Raw genomic sequence first — 26,105 nt, forward strand, 5'->3', positions numbered from 1 at the left:
ATGGACTTATTGGGATAATCAGCATTGCATTTTGCAGGGACGGTATTCTTGAAAAACTCAAAGATGATGAAGATGGGCAGTGGATGTTGTCTACATGGAATTTACTAAAGCATTTGACAAGGGATCCTGTGGTAGGCTGGTCCAGAAGATTAAATCACATGGGATCCAGTGAGTTGGATACAACATTGTTCTCGATGACCAAGCCAGAGGATCACTGTGGAGGAGTAGTGCTGAGTGGAGGTCCATGGCTAGTGGTGTTTCACAAGGATCTGTTGTAAAAATGATTTGGATGAAAACGTGGATGGTCTCATTGGTAAGTTTGCAGGAAAATTGGTAGACTGCAGATAGTGATGGAGGTTGTGAAAGGAACAGCAAGATGTAAAGCAGTTGGAAAATTGGACAGAGAAATGGCAGTGGAGTTAAATTTGAATGAGTGAGAGATGATGCATTTTGGGAGGTTAAATGTAAGAGGCAAATATACAGTAAACAGTCGTACACTTAGCAGCACTGATATACAGAAGGATCTTGAAGTGCATGTCCACAACTTCCTTAAAGTGGCAACACAACTGGCTATAGTACTAAAAGCAAATGGCATGCTTGCCTTCATTGCTCAGGCCATTGAGTTTAAACATCAGCAAACCATATTGTAGTTGTATTAAACTTTAGTTAGGCCACATTTGGAATATTGTAGACAACGGTGGTCGTCACAAAATAGGAAGGACATTGACGCTTTGGACAGGGTGCAAAACAGATTTACCAGGATGTTGCTTGGACTGGAGTGTATTAGCTACAAGGAGACATTGGACAAACATGGATTGTTTTCGCGAGAGTGTCAGAGACCGAGTGGTGAACAGATAATGTATATAAAGTTATGAGAGGCATGGATAGGGTGGATCATCAGAATCTTTTCCCCAGGGTGGAAATCTCAAATATTCGAGGGCATAGCTTTAAATGTGAGAAGGGGCAAGTTTAAAGATGTGCGAGGCAAGTTTTCTTTTCAGAAAAGAGAGGGTGGTGTGTGACTGGAATGCACTGCCAGGGAGGTGGTAGAAGCAGATACGATAGTAACATTTATGAGGCATTCAGAGAGACACAAACAGGCAAGGAAGAGAGGGATTAAGAGCACATACAAGCAGATGGGATTAGTTTGGAACGAGATAATGGGAACTACAGATGCTGGAGAATCCAAGATAACAAAGTGTGGAGCTGGATGAACACAGCAGGTCAAGCAGCATCACAGGAGCACAAAAGCTGACGTTTCGGGCCTAGACCCATCATCAGAGATGGGGATGGGGTGAGGGTTCTGGAATAAATAGGGAGAGGTGGACCGAAGATGGAGAGAAAAGAAGATAGGTAGAGAGTATAGGTGGGGAGGTAGGGAGGGGATAGGTCAGTCTGGGGAAGACGGACAGGTCAAGGAGGTGGGATGAAGTTAGTAGGTAGGAAATGGAGATGCGGCTTGGGGTGGGAGGAAGGGATGGGTGAGAGGAAGAACAGGTTAGGGAGGCAGAGACAGGATGCGGTGGGGGAAGGGGAGATTTTGAAGTTGGTGAAGTCCACATTGATACCATTGGGCTGCAGGGTTCCCAGGCGGAATATGAGTTGCTATTCCTGCAACCTTCGGGTGGCATCATTGTGGCACTGCAGGAGGCCCATGATGGACATGTCGTCTAAGGAATGGGTGGGGGAGTGGAAATGGTTTGCGACTGGGAGGTGCAGTTGTTTGTTGCGAACCGAGTGGAAGTGTTCTGCAAAGCGGTCCCCAAGCCTCCGCTTGGTTTCCCCAATGTAGAGGAGGCCACACCAGGTACAACGGATACAGTAGACCACATTGGCAGATGTGCAGGTGAACCCCTGCTTAATATGGAAGGTTATCTTGGGACCTGGGATGGGGGTGAGGGAGGTGGTGTGGGGGCAAGTTTAGCACTTCCTGTGGTTGCAGGGGAAAGTGCCGAGTGTGGTGGGGTTGGAGGGCAGTGTGGAGCGAACAAGGGAGTCACAGAGAGAGTGGTCTCTCCAGAAGGCAGACAAGGGTGGGGATGGAAAAATGTCTTGGGTGGTGGGTTTGGATTGTAGATGGCGGAAGTGTCGGAGGATGATGCGTTGTATCCGGAGGTTGGTGGGGTGGTGTGTGAGAATGAGGGGGATCCTCTTGGGGCGATTGTGGCGGGGGTGGGGTGTGAGGGATGTGTTGTGGGAAATGCGGGAGACGCGGTAAAGGGCGTTCTCGACCACTGTGGGGGGAAAGTTGCGGTCCTTGAAGAACTTGGACATCTGGGATGTGCGGGAGTGGAATGCCTCATCCTAGGAGCAGATGCAGCAGAGGCGGAAGAATTGGGAATAGGGGATGGAATTTTTGCAGGAGGGTGGGTGGGAGGGAGGAGGTTTATTCTAGGTAGCTGTGGGATTTGGTGGGCTTGAAATGGACATCAATTTCTAGCTGGTTGCCTGAGATGGAGACCGAGAGGTCCAAAAAGGTGAGGGATGTGTTGGAGATGGCCCAGGTGAACTTGAGGTTGGGGTGGAAGGTGTTGGTGAAGTGGATGAACTGTTCGAGCTCCTCTGGGGAGCAAGAGGCGGTGCCGATACAGTCATCAATGTAATGGAGGAAGAGGTGGGGTTTGGGGCCTGTGTAGGTGCGGAAGAGGGGCTGTTCCACATAACCTACAAAGAGGCAGGCATAGCTTGGGCCCATGTGGGTACCCATGGCCACCCCCTTTGGCTGTAGGAAGCGGGAGGAATCGAAAGAGAAGTTGTTGAGGGTGAGGACGAGTTCAGCCAGGCGGACGAGGGTGTTGGTGGAGGGGGACTGGTCGGGCCTGGAGGACAGGAAGTGGAGGGCCTTGAGGCCATCTGCATGAGGAATACAGGTGTAACATTTCAACTCTCCCTCCCATTCCTGAGACGACATGTCCATCATGGGCCTCCTGCAGTGCCACAATGATGCCACCCAAAAGTTGCAGGAACAGCAACTCATATTCCGCTTGGGAACCCTACAGCCCAATGGTATCAACGTGGACTTCACTAGCTTCAAAATCTTCCCTTCCCCCACCGCATCCCAAAACCAGCCCAGCCTGTCTCTGCCTCCCTAACCTGTTCTTCCTCTCACCATCCCTTCCTCCCACCCCAAGCCGCATGTCCATTTCCTACCTACTAACCTCATCCCACCTCCTTGACCTGTCAGTCTTCCCTGGACTGACCTATCCCCTCCCTACCTATACTCTCCTCTCCACCTATCTTTTCTCTCCGTCTTCAGCCCGCCTCACCCCCCCGCCTATTTATTCCAGTTCCCTCTCCCCATCCCCCTCTCTGATGAAGGGTCTAGGCCCGAAACGTCAGCTTTTGTGCCCCTGAGATGCTGCTGGGCCTGCTCTGTTCATCCAGCCTCACATTTTATTATCTTAGTTTAGAACGGTATCGCTTTTTGTGCAGACGCAGGCTGAAGAGCCCGCTCACGTGCTGTACTGTTCTACGTACACTCTCAAACTGGATCACTGGAATGGCTTTGATATTATTTATTTCCAAATTAAACAAAACAATTTACAGTCTGAAATACGAATGCAATCCAAATTTAATTTACATTTCAAAATATCTACAGAGGGTTGAATACAGAATTCTCAGGTTTAGTTCTTTTTACAGCAAAGAGGATATTACATATTAGAAGATATTACATAACTCTTGAAAGTGTATATATTAAAAAAGCATAACTCAAAAACTGACCATAAACAGTGATAACCTAAGTAACCTAACAAGGCAATGTCTCAGCAAATCTAACATGGTATACTGCTACAATAATCTAATTTTGATTGTTGTGCTCAGGTTACACATGAAGGCACACAGTAAGAGATTAGTGAATCAATAATTTTGTATTTGTAGGACTGTTCAAAACAATCCTTAGTTTATTTTGAGTTTTGTTTTAAAACAGAAATATACAGTTAACTTCAAACTGGTCAGGTTGGCTTGCCTTTACCAATGCACGTGCGCGCATGCACACACTCTAAACATTTAGTGTCCATCTTAGCATAATGTATTAAAGGATACAGACAGGTACAAAATAATTTTGCAATGTCATACATTCACCTAATCTAACTAGAATGCGTATGACAGCTGTAACAACACAATGTATCTGTCTTAATGGCTTTTACCTTTTTCAAAACATGTAAACATAAGTGGGAGCATGACTTAAAGTACAATTATTAAATACAAGTTTGCTGAAGTGGAGTTGTTTTTAAACTATCTTTTTAAAAGTGTAAACCAGCCTCTTTGTTCTGGGAGGCATTGCACATTTTCATCACTAAATTTAACCCTTAATAAAACACTTAGCTCCTAACTTATGAACAAGTGTTGTGGAATGTGGTGGTAGGTCCTGTCACCAATTGGCCAAAGCCCAACGTGAAAACATTACACCACGGTACCTCTCGTGGTGGTGGTCCTCCCTTACAATAAGCAATGTCGTGTAGTCAGCATCAAGTCAGGCCTTCCGGACTGTCACTTCCAGTTATGGTCAATGCAGCTGCTACATCCTGGTTGGCTCAAATCAATGCTTCTTATAAAATACATGTGCGCCAGCACGAAAGAGAGAGATGGAGAAGCAGACTGCTGGGGTGTCAGCGCTTGTTGACCACAAAGTGCGGGGTGGGGAGAGAAAGCAATACGCTTTTACATATTAATCAAAAAAGATGATACAAATGGTATTGTGCTTGCTTTCCTTAAGTGGCAGCCACATGGTCACCAATGTCAATTAATGCAATCTTTATAAACAGTTTCCAAAGCAAATTTTTAAACTTTAAAAAAAGTAAACATTACAATGGTATAAAAATGGTCAAGAACTGTACAACTGGTCAATTAATGGCAGTAAATGCTTTGGTCTGAAGCAGTCCAGCTGTTTGCTGTTGCTACACTTGCATCATCCCAGAACAAGAAAGGGGGTGGGGTAGGCAGTGGGTGGGATGGGGAAGAGAGTGGTATTAGAAGGCTCAGCTGCATGATTAGCCTGATTCAGCAATGCAAGACCTGTTAGCAATTCTTCCTGGCGAATGGTTCCATTGGAGGTGACCGCTACGATGGCACAGTCACTCCTATGATAATTGCAATAATGACTAACAGGACCACAACACAGATCATAATGTAGAATATTTTCTGAAAGAGAAGACAGAGGGGTAAAATATATTACATTTTGGATATTATGTTTCTCCATTAAAATTGCAGAGATGATCATTTCAGTTGAATTAACACTGACTCAGAATCCTCATGGTGAAGGAGGAAACCATTCGGCCCATTGTTCTGACAGTGGCTCTTCAAATGAGCATTGTTACCCACTGCCAAACTCCTGCCCTTTCCCCATAGCCTTCCAGGTTACTTTGGTCCAAACAATCATCCAATATCCTCTTGAATGACTCAATTGTACATACTGCCACCACATTTCCAGACAGTGCATTCCAGAGCCTAACTACTCTGACATACAGCACTGAAACAGACCATTTGGCCCACCATGTCCATGCAGACCAACAAACATCAAATACACTAATCCCACTTATCTGCCCTTGGTCCACAGGTGACTCTGCCCTGGCATTTTAAATGTTCATCCAGATGTTTCTGCAAAACTGAGAGCGTACCTGCCTCCACCATGCTCTCAGGGAGCACATTCCACAACCTACCACGCTCTGGGTGAAAGATTCTCTCTCCGATCTCCTCTAAACTGCTTACTCCTCATCTTAAATGTATGCTCCCTGGTCTTAGACACAATGAGAAGGGACTGTCACGACCTACTCTGTCTATACCTCAATTTTGTATATCCTCAGATTCCCCTAGACCCTCCTCTGCTCCGGGGAAAATAAGCCCAGTCTATCCGGTCCCTCCTCATAATGGAGACCTTTCATCCCAGGCAACATCCTGGTGAATCTTCTCTGCACCTTCTCCGGTGAGATCATGTTCTGCTGCCCATGTGGCAACCAGAACTGCACACAGTAATCCAGCTGTGGCCTAACTAGCGTTTTATACAGTTATAACCAGGGTTCCTTCCTCCCATATTCTATGCCCTGGCTTTTCACACAGTATTCTAGAAGTGGTCTAACTAATATCCTGTACAGCCGCAACATGACCCTCCCAACTCCTATACTCAATGCACTGACTAATAAAGGCAAGTGTACCAAATGGCTTATTCACTACACTGTCTACCTGGGGGTCCACTCTGAAGTAACTGTGAACCTCCACTCCAAAGGTCTCTTTGTTTATCAACTCTCCCCAGGACCTTACCATTGAGTGTATAAGCCCCTGTCCTGGTTTTCCAAAATGTAGCACCTCACACTTATCTAAATTAAACGTCATCTGTCACTCGTTTGCCCATCTGATCAAGGTCCTGTTTTACTGAGGGGTAACCACCTTCACTGCCTACTACACATCCAATTTTAGAGTCATCTGCAAATGCACCAACCATACAACCCATGTTCACATCGAAATCATGTACATAACATGTGACAACCAATCTGCACCCAGCAAGGTTCCAAAACAAGTACCTGGTTATTTTTCTTAATGTGTCAGGTTGGTCGAGAGGACATGTTAGTCAGGAGAGGTTAGGGGAAAGCCCTGCCCCTCTTCAGGAATGTGGACCACCGGCTATGTCTTTATTTGTTGATATGTTCTTTGCTTGACCATTTCAGTTGGCAGCTTTAAATGAACCTCACTGCTGTGGGAACTGGAGTCACAGACTGGCAGGCTCTCAGTGGGCGACAATAGAAGGTTAGCTTCAGGGTCGTTTTAATGGTGCCAGCTTTTTGATTTCACTTTTAAAGAAACAAATTGAATTCAAATTTTCAACACTGTCATGGTGGGATCTGAACTGTACTTCATTGGAACAAAAACAAAGTTGCTGGTAAAGCTCAGGATGTCTGGCAGCATCTGTGAAGGAGAAAACAGAGTTAACGTTTTGGGTCCAGTGACTCTTCCCCAGTTGAGGAAGGGTCACCAGACCTGAAACATTAACATTAACTGTTTTCTCCTTCACAGATGCTGCCAGACACCCTGAGCTTTTCCAGCAACTTTGTTTTTGTTGTTGTTGTGTTTATACTTCATTGGATATCAGTCCAGGGTTAACCCTTATTCCAGCCAAACTGCAGCACTGCAGGACCTGTGATATCTGCACCAACTCTCAGACTTGGTTTCACGACTCAGTCAAGAGGCTGCACACACACAGAATCACACCAACGATGGAACAGAATAGGATGACCTATGCTGTGCGTATACATTCTTGCGTAGAGTCTGGTTAATCTTACTGAAACAAAGACAGCATTGGGATTTTACATTTTTATCTGTAATACTTGTGTTTGCTTCAGAACTGCAGGCCTCAACCATCCACCAACGTAAGAGTCAAGACATTGAGTGTGTCCCCGCATTTGCTTCAAATGTCTAGAAACGCTGCTTTTTCAGAGCCTGGACACTTGTTAGCTTACTCTTTTCCAAAGATTGACTCACTGAAGTAAAAGCATTATCGATTGGATTCTACATCTCAAACCAGCAACACTTGGAGCTCAATGGTCCTAAGAAACAAGTGACTTGTCAAGGGAGTCAGCCATCAGTAAGGCAAAGTATGAGCTACTGCTGGGACTTGGAGATTGTTCTCGATAGCTTCCTAGTTATGACAAAAGGCTGCGGAATTAGGGGCATCCCACATTCTGGTGAAAGATCACTGGCCAAAACATTAACTCTGCTTTTCTCCCTCTACAGATATTGCCAGACTTGCTGGGAGTTTCCAGTACTTTTAGGCTATGCTGGCAAGAGCTCTCCACTAGATATTCAGACCAATTTAATTCAACTCAAAGCGTTGCCTTGAGGAGGAGGGAGTGTTGGCGCAAGAGCACCACTGCCTCAGTTCTTACTTCTGGAAGTGATGTTGCTCAGTAGAAGGTCACTGCCACCAAATATCAGAGATAATGGGAACTGCAGCTGCTGGAGAATCCAAGATAACAAAGTGTGAGGCTGGATGAACACAGCAGGACAAGCAGCATCTCAGGAGCACAAAAGCTGACGTCTGCTTTCTGGAGAGACCACTCTCTCCGTGACTCCCTTGTTCGCTCCACACTGCCCTCCAACCCCACCACACCCGGCACCTTCCCCTGCAACCGCAGGAAATGCTACACTTGCCCCCACACCTCCTCCCTCACCCCTATCCCAGGCCCCAAGATGACATTCCACATTAAGCAGAGGTTCCCCTGCACATCTGCCAATGTGGTATACTGCATCCACTGTACCCGGTGCGGCTTCCTCTACATTGGGGAAACCAAGCGGAGGCTTGGGGACCGCTTTGCAGAACACCTCCGCTCGGTTCGCAACAAACAACTGCACCTCCCAGTCGCAAACCATTTCCACTCCCCCTCCCATTCTCTAGATGACATGTCCATCATGGGCCTCCTGCAGTGCCACAATGATGCCACCCGAAGGTTGCAGGAACAGCAACTCATATTCCGCCTGGGAACCCTGCAGCCATATGGTATCGATGTGGACTTCACCAGTTTCAAAATCTCCCCTTCCCCAACTGCATCCCTAAACCAGCCCAGTTCGTCCCCTCCCCCCACTGCACCACACAACCAGCCCAGCTCTTCCCCCCCCACCCACTGCATCCCAAAACCAGTCCAACCTGTCTCTGCTTCCCTAACCTGTTCTTCCTCTCACCCCAAGCCGCACCTCCATCTCCTACCTACTAACCTCATCCCACCTCCTACACCGGTCCGTCTTCCTTGGACTGACCTATTCCCTCCCTACCTCCCCACCTACACTCTCCTCTCCACCTATCTTCTTTTCTCTCCATCTTCGGTCCGCCTCCCCCTCTCTCCCTATTTATTTCAGTTCCCTCTCCCCATCCCTCTCTCTGATGAAGGGTCTAGGCCCGAAACGTCAGCTTTTGTGCTCCTGAGATGCTGCTGGGCCTGCTGTGTTCATCCAGCCTCACATTTCATCACCAAATATCACTCTCAGGTTCTGACAGTGAGTGAGTGATGGGGCCCTACTCCCTGACAGTTTCCAACTCTAGCTGACATATTCTGGTGACTGTCCCACCTTCCTGTATCAATTAGAGAATGAACATAATGTTCACTGACTCTTCAGCACGTCTTATTTTATACCTTAGTCTCTCAGCAGCAATTTGATGCAACTGGACCTGTAATTCTGACTTGGAAATACATCCCCGTTCCTTCACTGTCGCTGGGTCAAAATCTTGGAATTCCCTCCCTAAAGGACTTTGTGGGTCAACCCACAACACATGGACTGCAGTTGTTCAAGGCGGCAGCTCACCCCCACCTTCTAAAGGGGGCAAGAGGTGCTGGCCAGGCAGCGAAGCCCACATCCCACAAAATGAATTTTTTTTTTAAGAACTGGGAAGTAGTGGGACCAGTCCTATTTCCACAGTAACTTAACTGTTCATTTGTTATGGACACTGGAACTGAAAGAACTAAAGACAGAGTGGAACAAATTGGATCATACTTTCAAGCAGCTGTCACAATGGGTCAAAAACCTCCTCCTGTGCTGACAGATTCTAGGATTGTAAATCTGAGTCCAGCTGGAGCATGTGGGAAGCTTGCAAAGTTGCATTCCTGCACTGTGGGGGGGCAGATTCTGCAATGTGCCATTAACACTTACTTGGGTGAGGTGCTGAATGAAACATACAACCAATTAACAACTCTCACATCACACCTGCTGTTAGATAATACAGCAGAGGACAGAAAATGCAATAGCTAAAGACAAACAGTGGAAGCTATCAAAGAAACCTTAAGATGTGACGAGTGAATCAAAGTTGAGAGGAATCTCAAGACATCAGTCTCACAAATCAATAGCCACGTGGAATCCAGGGGAGATGTTGGCATGAGTAAGAAAACGGAGGGTGGTGGAGGATGTCTTTCAGACTGCAAGGTGGTTAACTGCAGTGTTTGTAGCTGTCCTAGTGACAGCAGCAGCATTGTAATATTCACAAAAACTGAAACCTGACAAAGTGGTTAGTGATGACGCTATCAAATTCAGCATAACTAACAGGATGTTGATTTGGGCAGATGCACAACATTTAGATTTGATGCAGAGAAGCGTGGAGGGGACACTTTGGCAGAACTAACAGAGAAGGACAGATAGTAAATGAGATAACAAGGTGTAGAGCTGGATGAACACAGCAGGCCGAGCAGCATCAGAGCAAGAAAACTGGCGTTTTGGGTCTGGACCCTTCTTCAGATTTATTGTCTCAGCTCTGAAGAAGGGTCCAGACCCGAAATGTCAGCTTTCCTGCTCCTCTGATGCTGCTCGGCCTGCTGTGTTCATCCAGCTCTACACCTTGTTATCTCGGACTCTCCAACACCTGCAGTTCCTAATGTCTCAGATAGTAAATGGAACGGTTTTGCAAGGTTGATGAACGTACAGACCTTTTTAGAAACGCTGCTTTTTCAGAGCCCGGACACTTGTTAGCTTACTCTTTTCCAAAGATTCACTCACTGAAGAAAAAGCGCTTTTACCAGCATACTTTAAGGAAAATATTCAAAGGATGAGAGTGTCGCTGGTTGCCCCGTGAGGGGGTGGGGGTGAGCTGCTGCAGTCCACGTGCTGCAAGTTTTAGAGGGGAACTTGCAGGGGGTGGCATTCCCACGTTATCTGCTGCCCTTGTTAGAACATAGAACATAGAACATAGAACAGTACAGCACAGAACAGGCCCTTCAGCCCACAATGTTGTGCCGACCATTGATCCTCATGGATGCACCCTCAAATTTCTGTGACCATATGCATGTCCAGCAGTCTCTTAAATGATCCCAATGACCTTGCTTCCACAACTGCTGCTGGCAACGCATTCCATGCTCTCACAACTCTCTGCGTAAAGAACCTGCCTCTGACATCCCCTCTATACTTTCCACCAACCAGCTTAAAACTATGACCCCTCGTGCTAGCCATTTCTGCCCTGGGAAATAGTCTCTGGCTATCGACTCGATCTATGCCTCTCATTATCTTGTATACCTCAATTAGGTCCCCTCTCCTCCTCCTTTTCTCCAATGAAAAGAGACCGAGCTCAGTCAACCTCTCTTCATAAGATAAGCCCTCCAGTCCAGGCAGCATCCTGGTAAACCTCCTCTGAACCCTCTCCAAAGCATCCACATCTTTCCTATAATAGGGCGCCCAGAACTGGACGCAGTATTCCAAGTGATTACAGTTCTGATTGTATACAGTATTCCACTTCTCGATGGAAGTGGCGGTGGGTTTTTTTTGGGGGGGGGGGGGGGTGCGGGGAGAGGTCTGTGTGGACAGCTGCAGGGCATTCTGTTGACTATACATGACCATTGCTCTCTGCAGTGTTCATACAGGTACTGGTAACAGGAGCAGCATTACAATATTTGCAGATTGTCGGTGACAAAGGGAGCTTACCTGCCCATAAGGGTAGTGCTGTTGCTGTCTGGTGGACTGGCCTCGACATTGCACAGGCTGAGCGCCAGCCCTCAGATACCTCCTCCCATTTCCCCCGGACCATGGGCCCAGCATGGAACACCAGGCTGTTGTGTCCACAGGTGGTCTCTAACCACACTTCATCCAGTGATATCCCGCCTCAACCCCACTGCTTTCAAGTTCAAACTCCCTCAACCCCACACAGCCCACTTGTAGCTCCTTCCCAAACTCCACAATCAGGGCTGCCCATGCAGACCCATTGCCTCTGCCTGGTCTTGTCCCACAGAGCTCATCTCTTCCTACTTCGACTTGACTTTTTTCTCACCTCATCTAGTCCTTTGCCACTTAGATCTGCAACTCCTCTATGCTTTACAGCAATTTCAGAATTTCCAGTTTGCAGGCTCCAGCCACCTCCTCTTTCCCATGGATGTACATCCGCCACCAGGATGGTCTCAGGGAGCTCTGCTTCTTCCTGGAACAAAGGCCTGAAAATGGCCCCCATCTACTACCACCCTCCTCCATTGCGCTGAGTCTGTCCACACTTTGAACAGCTTCTCTTTAAACTCCTCTCCTTTTCTTCAGATCAGAGGGATCGGTCACAGGTGCCCACAGGGACACAGTTATGGCTGCCTCTTTGTGGGGTGTGGAACATTCTTTGTTCCAGTCCTATTCCAGCCCCCACCCATAACTGTCTCCAGCACACTGATTACATCATTGGTGCTGCTTCCCTCTCGATCAAATATGGAAAAGTCTATCAATTTCACCTCCAATATCCACCCCACTCGCACCTTCACCTGGTTCATCCTTAACTCCTCCCTTCCTCGACATGAGTCTCCATTTTAGGGGATAGGCTGGTCACCAATATGCACTACAGACCAACTGATTCCCACAGTTACCTGGATTATACACCCTCGCACCCCTGTATCCTGTAAAGATTCAATCCCATTCTCTGTTCTGACGATGCAAACTTCAACAAGGGGGCCTCTGAAAGGTCCACTTTCTTCCTCAACTGAGGATTCCGCAGCACCACAGTTGACAGCGCACTCAGCTGGGTCTGACCCATCTCCTGCACTTCCACCCTAACCCCGTCTCCCCTCCCACAACACTGACAGGGTTCCCCTTGTCCTGATCTACCATTCTACCAGCATCCACATCCAGTACATCATTAGCTGCCATTTCCACCACCTCCAGTGAGATGCCAGCACCAAACACGCATCTTGTCCCTGGTCAGCCTTCCACAGGGGCCGTTCCCTCTAGGATACTCTGGTCCATTCCTCCTCCACTCCCAACATATTCCCCCCACCTCCCACCAGCCCACAACACCCTCCCCTGCAACCACAGGTGTAACATCTGTCTGTTTACTTCCTCCCTCACCACTATCCAACAGCCCAAACACACCTTCCAGGTGAAGCAGCACTGTACCTGCACTTCATTCCACCGAGTCTACTCTGTTTGCTGCTCACAGCGTGGTCTCCTCCATGTTGGGGAAAATGAAGTGTGCACTGGGTGACTGCTTCACAGAACACCACCATTCTGTCTGCACAAGAGGCCCTGAGCTTCCATTTTAACACACCACCCTGTTCCCTGGCCAACACCAGTGGCTCAGGCTCGCTGCAGTGTTCCAGCAATGCTCAGCACAAGCTGAAAACCACATCTGATTTTGCTCTTGGGAACTCTACCGCCTTCTTGACTCCATAGAGTTTTCAATAAGTTTAGAGCTTGAGGCGCATTCTCCTCTGTCCTTACCGCGATCCCCCTATCATATGGTCAGCTACTAGACACAACTCATTGTTAGCTACTAATAGTCACCATTATTCACTCTCATTGCCAGATCCTTATCCACTCCTTTGTCTATCAAATAGTTCTTCTTCTCTGTTTGGGCCCTATTGTTTATTCCTTACACCACCCCACCAAACCCCCCCACCCCCAAATTTTATCTTCTGCATAAAAAAGCATTTTTGTAGCTACCATCAGTCCCAAGGAAAGACCTGAAATGTTAATTCTGATTTCCATCCACAGATGGTGCCAGTCCTTGAGTTTTTCTGGCAATTTCTGCTTTTGTGAATATTATGGTGGTGGTGGCTGGGCTGCCAATCAAATGGGCTGCTTTTTCCTGGATGGTGTTGAGCTCAAGTGTTATTGGAGCAGCATCCGTCCAGGCAAGTAAAGAGTATGGCATCACACTCCTGCCTTGTGCCTTGCAGATGGTGGAGGCGCTCTGGGGATCAGGTGGTTGGTTATTTGGTTCAGGATTCTCTGCGTCTGACCTGCTCTTGTAGCCACTGTACTTATATGGCAAGTTCAGTTCAGTTTCTGGTCAATGGTAATGGTTCAGGACGTTGATGGAGTTGGGGGCAGGGGGATAGGTGTTTCATCGTTGGTGGTGCAATGAACATCAAGGGGCAACTGTTAGATCCTCTTATTGGAGATGGTCATTGGCTGGTACTTTTGTGGCATAAATGGCACTCGAAGTTCCAAACAATCAGAACTGTAATCATCATCTGATTCTTTCTGCATAGATGGTGCAAGACCTGAATTGCTCCAGCAATTTTTTTTGTATTAGCCCAAGCCTGGGTATTGTCCAGATCTTGCTGCATTTGAACACAGACTGCTTCCGTATCAGAGGAGTCAAAAATGGTGCTGAACATTGTGCAGTCATCCTGTCATTGGCGAAGGTCATTGATGAAGCAGCTGAAGATTGCTGGGCCTAGGACACTTCCCTTGCAGGAACTCCCAGTGATATTCTGGGACTGAGATGACTGACCTCGAACAACCACCATCCTCTGTGCTAGGGATGATAACCAGTGGAGTGTTCTCGCCTCCTTCTCCCTCAATTCCCCAGTCCCCACTGACTCCAAGCATGAAGCACAGTCCAGAGAAGGGGCCCAGGAATGAGATCAGGCTGGAAAACCTTGGGCTTTTCCCCATGGAAGAGGTGGTGGTCAGGAAGTGAGTGGGGAGAGATTTATAAAATGGAGGGATTTTGATAAATTAATTGGAGTGAGTCATTAAACTGAGGTTACAGCTGAAAATCATTGCAAAAGACATTGAGGTAAGATGAGGGGAGATATTTTCAGAGTTGTCTCATATAGTATGCTGTACCAGTAAAGATATACAAATTGATTCCATCAATAATTTTAAAAGGGAAACAGACAGGTACGAGGGAATGAGGTTTAAAAAAAGCAGGAAAGTCTGACTAAACACAAACGTTCATTCTAACAGCCAACACTAGCATGAGGAGCTGAATGGCCTCCTGTGCTGCAGGTTAGTTCAAAGCCATGAATGACAATCTGGAAGCAATGAAACAGTAAACTCACCCGTCGTGCCTTGCTCTGGTATCGAACTGCTTTTTTAGTCTCTTCTTTCGCCCGCTCAATATACTCAGTAGCATTTACCACATTTGTCTCTATGTTATTAATCATTTCACCCTTTTGTGTTTAGAAAAAGAAAAAAAAAACAAAGTTAGTCTAAGAAACATTACGAAATGTAATCCTGCACATTGTCATTCCCACTATTTTTATCCAGCCATCCCGGAAACAGAAATTCCCTCCAAATAGAGCCGATGGACTCTGCTTCAACACATTCTATAATTCTCTACCCGTGCATGCTTCACGTCTTTATCTTTTCAATACAGTATGGTTGGTGCAAATACCCCTGTCTTGACTTAATATAACCCCTTCTGATCTTTCAATCTCACTTAACCTTAATTCTCTCAACCATCTCTCAACAGGTCAAGCCAAACTCACCCACTGTTTTAGTGTCACGTCCAGTAGCAATAACATCCCCATAAATGTATGCAGCACTCTTTTTTTGCTTCCACACATTTGTGGAATGTGGGTGTAACTGGCATAGCCAGCATTTATTATCCCTTCTCTAGTTTCTTTTGAGAAGGTGGAGATGAGCTACCTTCATGAGCTACTGCAGTCCATGTGCTGGAGGTTGACCCTAAGAGCATTGTGGGAGGGAATTCCAGGATTTTGACCCAGTGAAAGTGAAGGAATAGCTCAATATTTCCAAGTCAGGGTGGTGAGTGGCTTGGAGGGGAACTTGCAGGGGGTGGTGTTCCCACGTATCTGCTGCCCTTGTCCTTCTAGATGGAAGTGGTCGTGGGTTTGGAAGGTGCTGTCTGAGGATCTTTGGTGAATTTCTGCAGGGCATCTTGTAGATGGTACACACTGCTGCGACTGAGTGTCGGTGGTGGATGCTTGTGGATGTAGTACCAATTAAGTGGGAGGTTCTTTGTCCTGGACAGCGTCAAACATCTTGAGTGTTGATGGAGCTGCACTCATCCAGGCAAGTGGGGAGCATTCCATCACACTCCTGACCTGTGCCTTGTAGATGGTGGAAAAGCCTTACAGGCAAGTGTATTGGAGGAAGCTGACCTAGCCTCTGGTCTTACCTTTGTGGTGAGTTTTCCATAATTGTTCAACTGTTCTCTCAAGGATTTAGTGAAAACTAGCCTTGGGGTTCCCAAGTGGTGGAATGCATCTTATTCCAACTGACCAGTGATATCCACAGCCTTTTGGGAATGCACAATTTTATATTTGCGAAAGTTGTTCCTTGGTTACACAATAATAAAATGTGAGGCTGGATGAACACAGCAGGCCAAACAGCATCCCAGGAGCACAAAAGCTGACGTTTCGGGCCTAGACCCTTCATCAGAGCTCTCTGATGAAGGGTCTAGGCCCGAAACGTCAGCTTTTGTGCTCCTGGGATGCTGCTTGGCCTGCTGTGTTCATCCAGCCTCACATTTTATTATCTTGGAATTCTCCAGCATCTGCAGTTCCCATTATCTCTCAAAGATTAGGAATTCCTGTGTTGCTGAAATGTTGGAATAGAAATTTTAAATGACACCTTCAGTTGATGGTTTAACACAAAATGTAACATTTATTCCGTAGGTCCAGTTGTGGGAAATGTTGCATGAATAACTGTTCAAATAAGCATCTTGCTTCTTCAAGTCAGAGCTCTGGGATAACGAAACAATGTGCTGAGGAAACTCAGCAAGTCTGGCAGCAATATCATCATACAGACTCGGACAGACAGACGGTCTTGGAACACTAGCCTCTGCTGTAGTTATCAGACCTGCTGAATTTCTCCAGCAATTTGTTTCAATTTCAAAGTTCCACAGTATCTTAACGAGTATGCCAATACAGAACAGGAGCATGGTGGATGAAAAGACACGGAATAGAGAGAGAAGATACCAGGGCATAACAAATAATGGTGAAACTGAACTAACAGGCACAGGAATCAAAACATTGCTCAGTAAGTTTGGCAAAGATATACCTGGAGTATAATGCACAAACTGTCTACCTTGCTCAGTCCTGAAGGTAAGCTAGTGCAAAGAGTTGAACAATCCTAAACAAGTGGGTGTGCACTGACTATTTTTCAATATTTGTAATAGTGCAATTTCAGGTTAAAAAAAAATCACAACTTTTGATCCTGTGCATGTTTTCTTGTATTGGGTGAAAACTCACGTCTGCAAAATTGATGTAAGTTCATGTTTTGATGTCAACGTGCTGCGCAAATATCACAGTGATTCAATAGGGCCATCAATGAAATGGATGGAATCATGTGAATTTGTTGGTTACCTGTGTAGCTGTCCCATCAGCAGCAATTAGCAAAAGAAGAAACATCTCATTTATTTTGTTACACCTTCAACCAAAAAAACACTTCAGGGGGCTAAGGTTGACAACTGTGCTCTGTGACAAACACCGAAATTAATTTGCAGCAGAAGCTCTTTAGAAAGGTGAAAACTGGTGCTGATCTTGAGTTGATTCTCAATCCATTATTGAAAGCATAACGGGGCAGGGTTCCTGGTGACAAGTTGCGCAAAAAATTTATAATCGCATCAGAAAATCTCAGCGTCAGGGTGGATGAGCCCAGATCCAGGCCTATGGCTAAGCAGTTAAGAACTACAATGTTGAACTTTTAAACTTTATTCCTTTATTTTTCCACTTTACACCAAGGTTCTGTTGTACCCAAGGCAATACTGGAGAATGGTGACTTCACATACTTCTCACTGCACCCATGTATCCTAGTACTTGAGCACACGACAATAAAACCCAATTCTAAAAAATTGTCTTGAGGAGAAAACTAACTTCCAACAAGTCAATCCTGCGCAATGCTGCAGAGTTGAGAAAAGACCAAATATTTTTAGGTGAAGCAGGGTAGAGGCTATATTTTATAGGCTTCTAATGCCATTTTCCACACTTATAAAGAAACGTCAATATAAATAAGGCATGGTTAAGTGTTGAAATGGCACAGGATGATGCAGTACTTAATACATTAGATGATATGTCTCCTTTGTGAAAGAAGGAAAATGTGATAGATCCTTAGGATAAAGCAAAGCTAAAAACAAACAAAGAGGTTACAAGACAGGTTCTGATATTATTTTAAAGAAACACATTTTCAAAGAAAGCAGGGAAATGAACTGAAGCTGCATCAGACCATCCAGTTTACTCAAAATATCCCCCAATCCTGGTTTCCCAAGCCTTCATTTTGCTGTTGATGCTAATTAAGTGAAGCCAAAGTTCCTCAAACGGATACAGCATTCTAATCCATATATAATGCCACAAACTGGCAGCAGTAAATGCAAAGAAGCTACAGTTCATGGCTGTGCTAAATACTCCAAGTTCAGTGAGCAAACATGACCCCAAGTTTTAATTTGTTCTCCAACATTCTGGAACCTCCTGTGAATTCATTTTTTTGCCCCATCCTTGCCCCTCATCATTACTATGACAGTGAATCTTTCCTGCCCTCACCATGTACCTGATTATTCTCGCTGATCTTTTCCATTCTCCTCCCATAGTTCTACGTAAATTAAAACTTTGTAAAGATCATATTTTTATTATGCTATGCTTTTTGTTGTGGGCTGAAACGGGAAAAGGGCTGTTTCTAAAATGAAGGATCATGGAAAGAATTGCAGCACTTTTAAAAATCAGGACACCAACACTTATGTGCTGTTCACACTGCTGCTTGCTCAAGCAGCGAGGGTCATGACTGCACAAAAGGAGATCTGGCCAGCAACAAGTGGCTGATTGGTTCCCAGGTAGCTGACCAACTCTTGGATGTGAATCTTTAGACCTCCAGAAAGGAAAGAGGGGCCCTTCCTCTACAGGTTTAAAAAAAACACCTTAAGCCTGAAGAAAGCTAGGATAATTTTTATCCGTTGCCGCAAGCTGTGGCTCTTAACTAATAAGTCAGAGACTTTATAAGTTGTGAACCTGTTGGTCTGTGCCTCATGCAGAAAGTGGAAGTACCCAGAGAACAAAGGTCTAATGGTAGCAGGTCCTGGCAAGCCACAAGGATGATCACTGTAAACCTTGTGGATAGGGACCAATAAATCGCCTGCCCAGCCTTTCCACCCAGATATATTCATGTTTCTTTGTCTGTCTATTTGCAGGGATGTGCAGTGGGGAGGTTTATAAGGGATTCTAGATTACCCAGAAGACTTTAAAGGGGGTCAGTTAACTCAGCGGGTTGGACAGCTGGTTTGTAATGCTGCATGTCACCAGTTTTCAATCCCTGCATTGGCTAGGGTTACAATTAAGAACTGTCCTTCTGAAGCTTTCCCCTTGCTGAGATGTGTTGGCCCTCAGGTTAAATCACCAGCAATTATCTCCCTCTCGAATGAGAGTGCAGCTTATGGTCTGGTAAGACTCTGGCTAGTTTACTTTTATAGTTGACAGTTCAATATCATTTTGCGGTAGCTAGAACTGGTTTACGCATAAAAGACAGTAATTCTTGTAAAATACAGAAACCTGTTGCGTGCTGTCAACTTGTGTCTAAAAAGGAAGGGAAAATTAACCTTGCGACAACTGAGAATAGTTGGGCTTGTTGCTACCCAGTGAGATGGGACAACCTGAATACTGTGGAAAAACAGACAAACTGTTGAGGTTTATCCATCTTGCACTCATCAGGACACACGCAAGAATGCCAAATTTCAAACTATACTTAAAATTACTCATCTTTAAATCTTCTGGATATAATGACAATTATGGGAACAAATGATTAACACTGTTTCTCTCGCCAGAGAAACACGCCCGGCACTTTGTGCTTTCAGTCTATGTGCACGTTTGTTTGGAGGAGTTCTGCGCTGGCATTTGATTAATATGCAGCAATCCTTCTGCAGTCCCTCAATGAAAAGCTGGAGCTTACGAATGGAGCTTACAGTGGCTCTTATGAATAGTGAGAGGCCTTTGTTTCTATGGTTCCTGTCTGTATGACCCAGCAAAAGTACTGTTGAAACCTCACTCAGCTTTCAGTGATTCTAGAAATGCTTTTGTAAAGATATGTTCTATTTAATTCCTTGATGGTATTGGGTATAGATGGCTAGGCCACCATTTGTGGTCGGATCCTAATTGTGCTGGAGAATATATTCTAGACTGTCCAGGCAACAACTATTCCATGTGCGCCTCCCAGGCCACTAATCCAGCATTAGGCTAATTTCAAAAACGTCCTTACTGTGGATCCACAATGCAAGGATGTAACTTCTCACTTGTACATACTGGAGTGTATGGTGCATTAAATGGTTTCTTTTACAATACCTTACACACATGGTATGCATAACAAAAGCAGAAATTGCTGGAAAGGTTCAGCAGGTCCAGCAACATCCGTGGAGATAAATTTAAGTTAATGTTTCAGGTCCAGTGACCCTTCCTCAGAACTGTTCCCTCAGTGGACTCTCCTTCAGTTTTGAGGAAGGGTCACAGAACTCAAAACATTAATTCTGACTTCTTTCCACAGATGCTGCCGAACCTGTCGAGCTTTTCCAGCAGCTTCTGTTTTTGTTACTGATTTACAGCATCTGCAGTTCTTTCGTTTGTTTTACACCATATGCAGACTTTCACTCACTTAAGCTGGAGAAATAATTTAGGATTCAACATTCAAAGTTAAATAGACAGCACACCTCAAAAACCAATAAACTTTGAAACACTTCACCTGTTGTTCCACTAACATGGCCATGTCCACAAACATGTCGTGCAACTCTCGTATGCTTGCTTCCAGTTTGATAATGTCTTTGTGTCGTGATTCAATCTCATTAAGAGCCTGTCTGGTGATCTGGGTGTCCGATATGATCTGTAAAACAAAGATCAGGAAGCAATTGTCACAACCTTTAGGGATTCTCTTTGCTTCCTTCTGATGCTCAGAGGTTTAAACAAGGTTAAAAACAAAGTTGCTGGAAAAGCTCAGCATCCGTGGAGGAGAAAACAGTTAACGTTTTGGGTCCGGTGACCCTTCCTCAGATCTGGGGCATCCACAGTTCTTTTGGTTTTTATTCAATGGTCTCACCCAGATAATCACCAGTTAGATCAGAGGTTAGGGCAAGAGAAAGCTTTGATTTTGTATAATGCCAGGTCCAAAAGCGTTTTATACACAGTGGTAATGGTTAGACAGTTTTGAGGAATACAAGAAAGAGATGGTGGCCATTAAGCCCTTCAATCTTGCTCTGTCATTTAAAAGAGCAACCAAGTGTCACTCTCCTTGATGCTGCATTCCTGTAATAGCCCCATACGTCTCAATTCCCTTGGCTCCAAAAATCTACCGATTTCAGTCTGATAAATATTCAATAGTGAGGCACCTGGAGATCTCTGGGGATGCTGAATTCCGAAGATTTACAATCCTTTGAGCCAAGAAACTTCCAACCTCTGTCCTAAACGTCAACTCCACACGGAGATCCTCCTTCTAGACTCCCAAGCCGGTAGAAACATCCTTTCATTAGCAATCCCGTTTCACCAATTCGGAGTTTTATACATCTTGAATTTTTATTGTATCTACTACACAGAAGCAGGCTGTTTGACCAAACGTGTCTGATCTCAAGCATGCATTCATCTACTTCATTTCACGCTCAGCTACTATTCCTTTCTCCCTCAACTTTATCCAGCTTCTCCTTAAATCCATTCGCCATGGGCGGAAGGTCCAGTGTTACCACTCACTCAGGTAATGAACTCTCTGGATTCTCCTCTTGGATTTATTTGCCACTCTCTTATATTGATAACCCTATCATCTTAAAGATCTCTATCAGTCCCTGGTCATTTTTTTGAGCGGGAAGGAGAGTCTCCACTGATCAGTCTCACCTGATATCATATCCACTCAGTAATGGCAGTACTTGCTCCACTGAATCCATACCCTCTTACAATACAGACCAGAATGGAAAGAACTCAAAGTGGAACTCAAACCCAGGTGCAAGTACAGGCTCAACGTAACTTTGAAGCTTTTCACTTTTATTCTTTTTGAAATGAACTATAGGTCTTTGTTTGCTTTTCTCCTGATCTTATTAACCTGAAATGTTACTTTTAGCGATGTGTATATCTCTTCACATACAGAAGTTCTACTCTACCTAGACATGCAGTGTGCGACTTCTGTATTCATTTAACCAAAGCCTGGGGAATAAATGTAACTCTTAACTGCATGAGCTACCAGGCTGCTCCTGTGGTGCCACGAGGGCCAATTAAAGCTCTGGTTTACTGACTCATCTGAGAGACAGCACTCCTTCAGTACTGCATTGGTCTGTTGGCCTGAATATTGGAACCAAGTGTCTCAAACATGACCAGAACACACAACCAATCTTTTAACTCGTTCTTTCTCCATAATCTGTTTTTACTTCAGCAGCATTTGGTGCTTGGACCAATCACCACCATATTCAGATAAGAGCATGCTGCCCACAGTGGATGATGAACGAGGAGACACAAAAATGAATTCTTATTTAAGGCTCACCTCATTCTATACCTACATTTACTCAGTTTTGCTTTAATCATGTTTCCCACAAACTGTTGAAACAATTGAGATTAAACCAGGTAAATTTAATTCTAAGAACAGAAAATGTTGGAAACACTCAGGTCAGGAATGTTTTTATGCAGACAGAAACAGGATTGATATTTCAGCGCTTTTCTCCATCAGCACTGACATGAAATGTTGATTCTTTCTCTCTTCATAAATGCTGTCAGACCTGCTGAGTGTTACCAAGGCAGGATTTTGCTTACGAAAGCTTGACGTTTGCTTACATCAGATGTAAAAATAGATGGGTTACCACTTTCCAGCATCTCTTCCAGTTCATCATCAGTGGTTGTTCTTCCAGCTGTCAAAGCAAAATGGACACAATTAATTCAATGACATCCATTCCTTTGCAATTCATTTTCCAGGCTGTACCTGAAGATTACAAAGGTGCGTAACTGCATTTTAAAGAAACAAATGTTGTAACTCCCTTGTTTAAGAAAGGATCAAGGCAAAAGATGGAAAATTATAGGCTGATTAGTCTAACCTCGGTTGTTGGTAAAATTCTAGAATCCATTGTCAAGGATGAGATTTCTAAATTCCTGGAAGTGCAGGGTCGGATTAGAACAAGTCAGCATGGATTTAGTAAGGGGAGGTCGTGCCTGACAAACCTGTTAGAATTCTCTGAAGAGATAACAAGTGGGTTAGACAAGGGAAACCCAGCAGATGTTATTATCTAGACTTCCAGAAGGCCTTTGATACGGTGCCTCACGGGAGGCTGCTGAACAAGGTGAGGACCCATGGTGTTCGAGGTGAGCTACAGGCTTGGATTAAGGAATTGGCTGTCTGACAGAAGGCAGAGAGTTGGAATAAAAGGGTCTTTTTCAGAATGGCAACGAGTGGTGTCCCGCAGGGTTCAGTGTTGGGGCCACAGCTGTTCACCTTATATATTAATGATGTGGATGAAGGGACTGGGGACATTCTGGCAAAGTTTGCCAATGATATGAAGATAGGTGGACAGGCAGGTAGTACTGAGGAGGTGGGGAAGCTGCAGAAAGATTTAGACAGTTTAGGAGTGTGGTCCAGGAAATGGCTGATGAAATTCAATGTGAGTAAATGTGAGGTTTTGCACTTTGGAAAAAAGAATACAGGCATGGACTATTTTCTAAACGGTGAGAAAATTCACAAATCAGAAGTGCAAAGGGATCTGGGAGTGTTGGTCCAGGATTCTCTAAAGGTTAACTTGCAGGTAGAGTCCGTAATTAAGAAAGCGAATGTAATGTTGTCGTTTATCTCAAGAGGGTTGGAATATAAAAGCAGCAATGTGCTTCTGAGGCTTCATAAGACTCTAGTTCGGCCCCATTTAGAATACTGTGTCCAATTTTGGGCCCCACACCTCAGAAAGCCCTGGAGCGTGTCCAGCGGAGATTCACACAGATGATCCCTGGAAATGGTAGGTTTAGCGTATGATGAATGGCTAAGGATCCTGGGATTGTATTCATTCGAGTTTAGAAGGTTGAGGGGAGATCTAATAGAAACTTACAAGATAATGTATGGTTTAGAAGGGGTGGACGCTAGGAAGTTGTTTCCGTTAGGCGGGGTGACTAGGACCCGTGGGAACTGCCTTAAAATTAGAGTGGGTAAATTTAAAACTGAAATGAGAAGTCATTTCTTCAGCCAGAGAATGGCAGGCTTGTGGAATTCATTTCCGCAGAATGCAGTGGAGGCCGGGACGTTGGATGCCTTCGAGGCAGAAATCGACAAATTCTTGATCTCAAAAAGAATCAAGGGCTACGGGGAGAGTGCACGGAAGTGGAGTTGAAATGCCCATCAGCCATGATTTAAATGGCGGAGTGGACTTGATGGGCTGAATGGCCTTACTTCCACTCCTGTGTCTTATGGTCTAAATATGAAAAATTAAATCAGAAGCCATGTCCCCTCTCTTTCTTAAATCATGAAGAAGATGTCAATGATGAAAGTGCTTTAAATCAGCTCAAAGATGATGTTCATTTACTATGAAGCCCAAAGAAATAACCCTAATCAGTTAAGATCTGGCATGCAACAATAGAGGTACCAAGAGTGCCCGAAAGAAAACGACATTCAGCCTCGTTCCAATGTAGCTGTCTTTTTAAATCCCAACTCCATTGTTCTTTGAGGATTAGTTTATAGTCAATGATGTTTGATGATCTGCTGTTGCCAGAGATCTCATTTCTTCCCTTGCCCCATTGCCAGTTCCGTTTTGTCTCATTCCTTCATCTAAATATCATTTATTCTTTTGTACTCTTCACCTGATCACAGACCCCCTCACCCTGAATCATTCGTGGCTCATTACATGTGCAAAACTATCAAGTGCTGAACTTAGTTTTTTGTTTTTATTTCAGATTTCCAGATTCTTTTGGAGTTATTGACAGATCTCAGTTAGACATTAGCTAACAAGTTTTGGTAATGTAGACAAAGAAAAACTGACCCATTGGTTGACGGTGCAAGGACTAGCAGATGCAAATTGTAGTCTTTGGGCAAGAGATGCTGGGAGAATGGGAGGTAAAATGTTTTTATGTAGTAAATGATAATTATCCAGATCTTACTGCCTATCAGGCTGGTGGAAAGGGAGATATCAATGATTCCGAATGTAAACCGATGAGCATTTGAGGGAAATAAACCTATGAGTTCACAGGGGAAGAGTAGGGAATGTACTTCCTGGATCGCTCGGCAAAGAAACGGCGTAGAAACAATGAGGTCAAATAGCTATGAAACCGTAAGACTCAATTCATTTAGCTTTAGACCTGCAAAACTCAGCAACGGGGCCAGGCTAGCACCTGCCTGTTTCTGGATACACTCATACTATTGAGCAGAGACCGGACCACACTTTATCCAGACAGTGGTGAGGAATCTCCTTTACTATACATACTGCAAAAGCAGTGGGTAGTTTAGCAACTTCAGTCTCACTTGACAGAGTTTCCACAAAAGTCAATTTGCATTGGATTCAACTCAAAGGGCAGTGTGCATTAATTTTTAGCTCGAATGGGATTGTCAGAGGGACTGCGATTGACTGGAAACCAAAGCGCCCAAAACAAATTTTAAAGCCAATGCAGTCAGCCATCTGATATCCTGAATGGTGTTCAACATTCAAAACTAATACCACATGCCCTGTATTTATACAGGCCTCTAGCACAATAAGGTTTCCCAAGACATCAGCATAAAACAAAATGATATGGAAATATATCAACAGGTATTAGGATGGGTGATCAAAAGCTTGGTGAAAGAAGGGGGTTTGATAGAATTCTTTAGAGAAAATCAAGGTAAAGGTTTTGAGAAATTTAGAGGGGTTAAATTTTAGCCTAATTAAGTGGAGAAGACTGTTACAGCTACACAGGGCCTTACGGAGACAACATCTCGAATACTGTCCATAGTTTGGTCTCCTTAACTAAGGAAGGACGTAATTGAAAGTTGTTCAGAGCAGGTTCGCTCAACTGATTATTGGGATGAAGGCATTAGCTTGCCATGGCTAAGCATCTACGTCTCTGGTCACTGGTGTGAAGAATGACAATAGCCGGTCTTAGTAAAACATTCAAGAATCTGAGGAGACTTGACAGGGTGGATGCTGTAGGGATACGCCCTTATGGGGACAGACAAGAAAGTGAAGCCACAATCAGATCAGCAATGATCCAATCAAATGGCGGAGTAGGCTCAAGAGAATGGCTAGGTCCTGCTCCTAATTTGTGTGGTCAAGACAGCTGAAAGCATGACCAAAGGCAAACCAATTAAAGCTGGTAATGCTCAAGAGAGTTTAGATATTGTGGAGGGTTGGATTACCAAGATAGGGTGAGTCAGGCCTCGTTTGATTTGGAATCAAAGATGAAAATTTGAAATGCCAAGACATTGTTTAGCCAGGAGACAGTGTAGGCCAGCGAGCAGAGGTCAGCAAATACAGGGGAGCTCAGCAGCTGGAGAGAGTTAGAACATGGCAAAGCTCCGTTGCCCAAGGTCAC

General features: G+C 44.9%; 1 protein-coding gene across 1 annotated transcript in view; it reads right to left on the reverse strand.

The window, feature by feature from the left end:
* Positions 1–3,596: 3,596 nt before the first annotated feature.
* The window catches only part of LOC125464066 (syntaxin-2), a 72,622-nt gene continuing 50,113 nt past the window's right edge, over positions 3,597–26,105 (reverse strand). The window contains exons 7-10 of the mRNA XM_059654883.1: positions 22,407–22,480; positions 20,344–20,481; positions 14,721–14,831; positions 3,597–5,139 (exon numbers count right to left, since the gene is read on the reverse strand). Coding sequence (XP_059510866.1) covers positions 5,059–5,139; positions 14,721–14,831; positions 20,344–20,481; positions 22,407–22,480 — 404 coding nt within the window. The 3' untranslated portion in view covers positions 3,597–5,058. The remainder of the gene's footprint in view (positions 5,140–14,720; positions 14,832–20,343; positions 20,482–22,406; positions 22,481–26,105) is intronic.

This window comes from Stegostoma tigrinum, chromosome 26 (assembly GCF_030684315.1).
Source record: "Stegostoma tigrinum isolate sSteTig4 chromosome 26, sSteTig4.hap1, whole genome shotgun sequence".
NCBI lineage: Eukaryota > Metazoa > Chordata > Chondrichthyes > Orectolobiformes > Stegostomatidae > Stegostoma > Stegostoma tigrinum.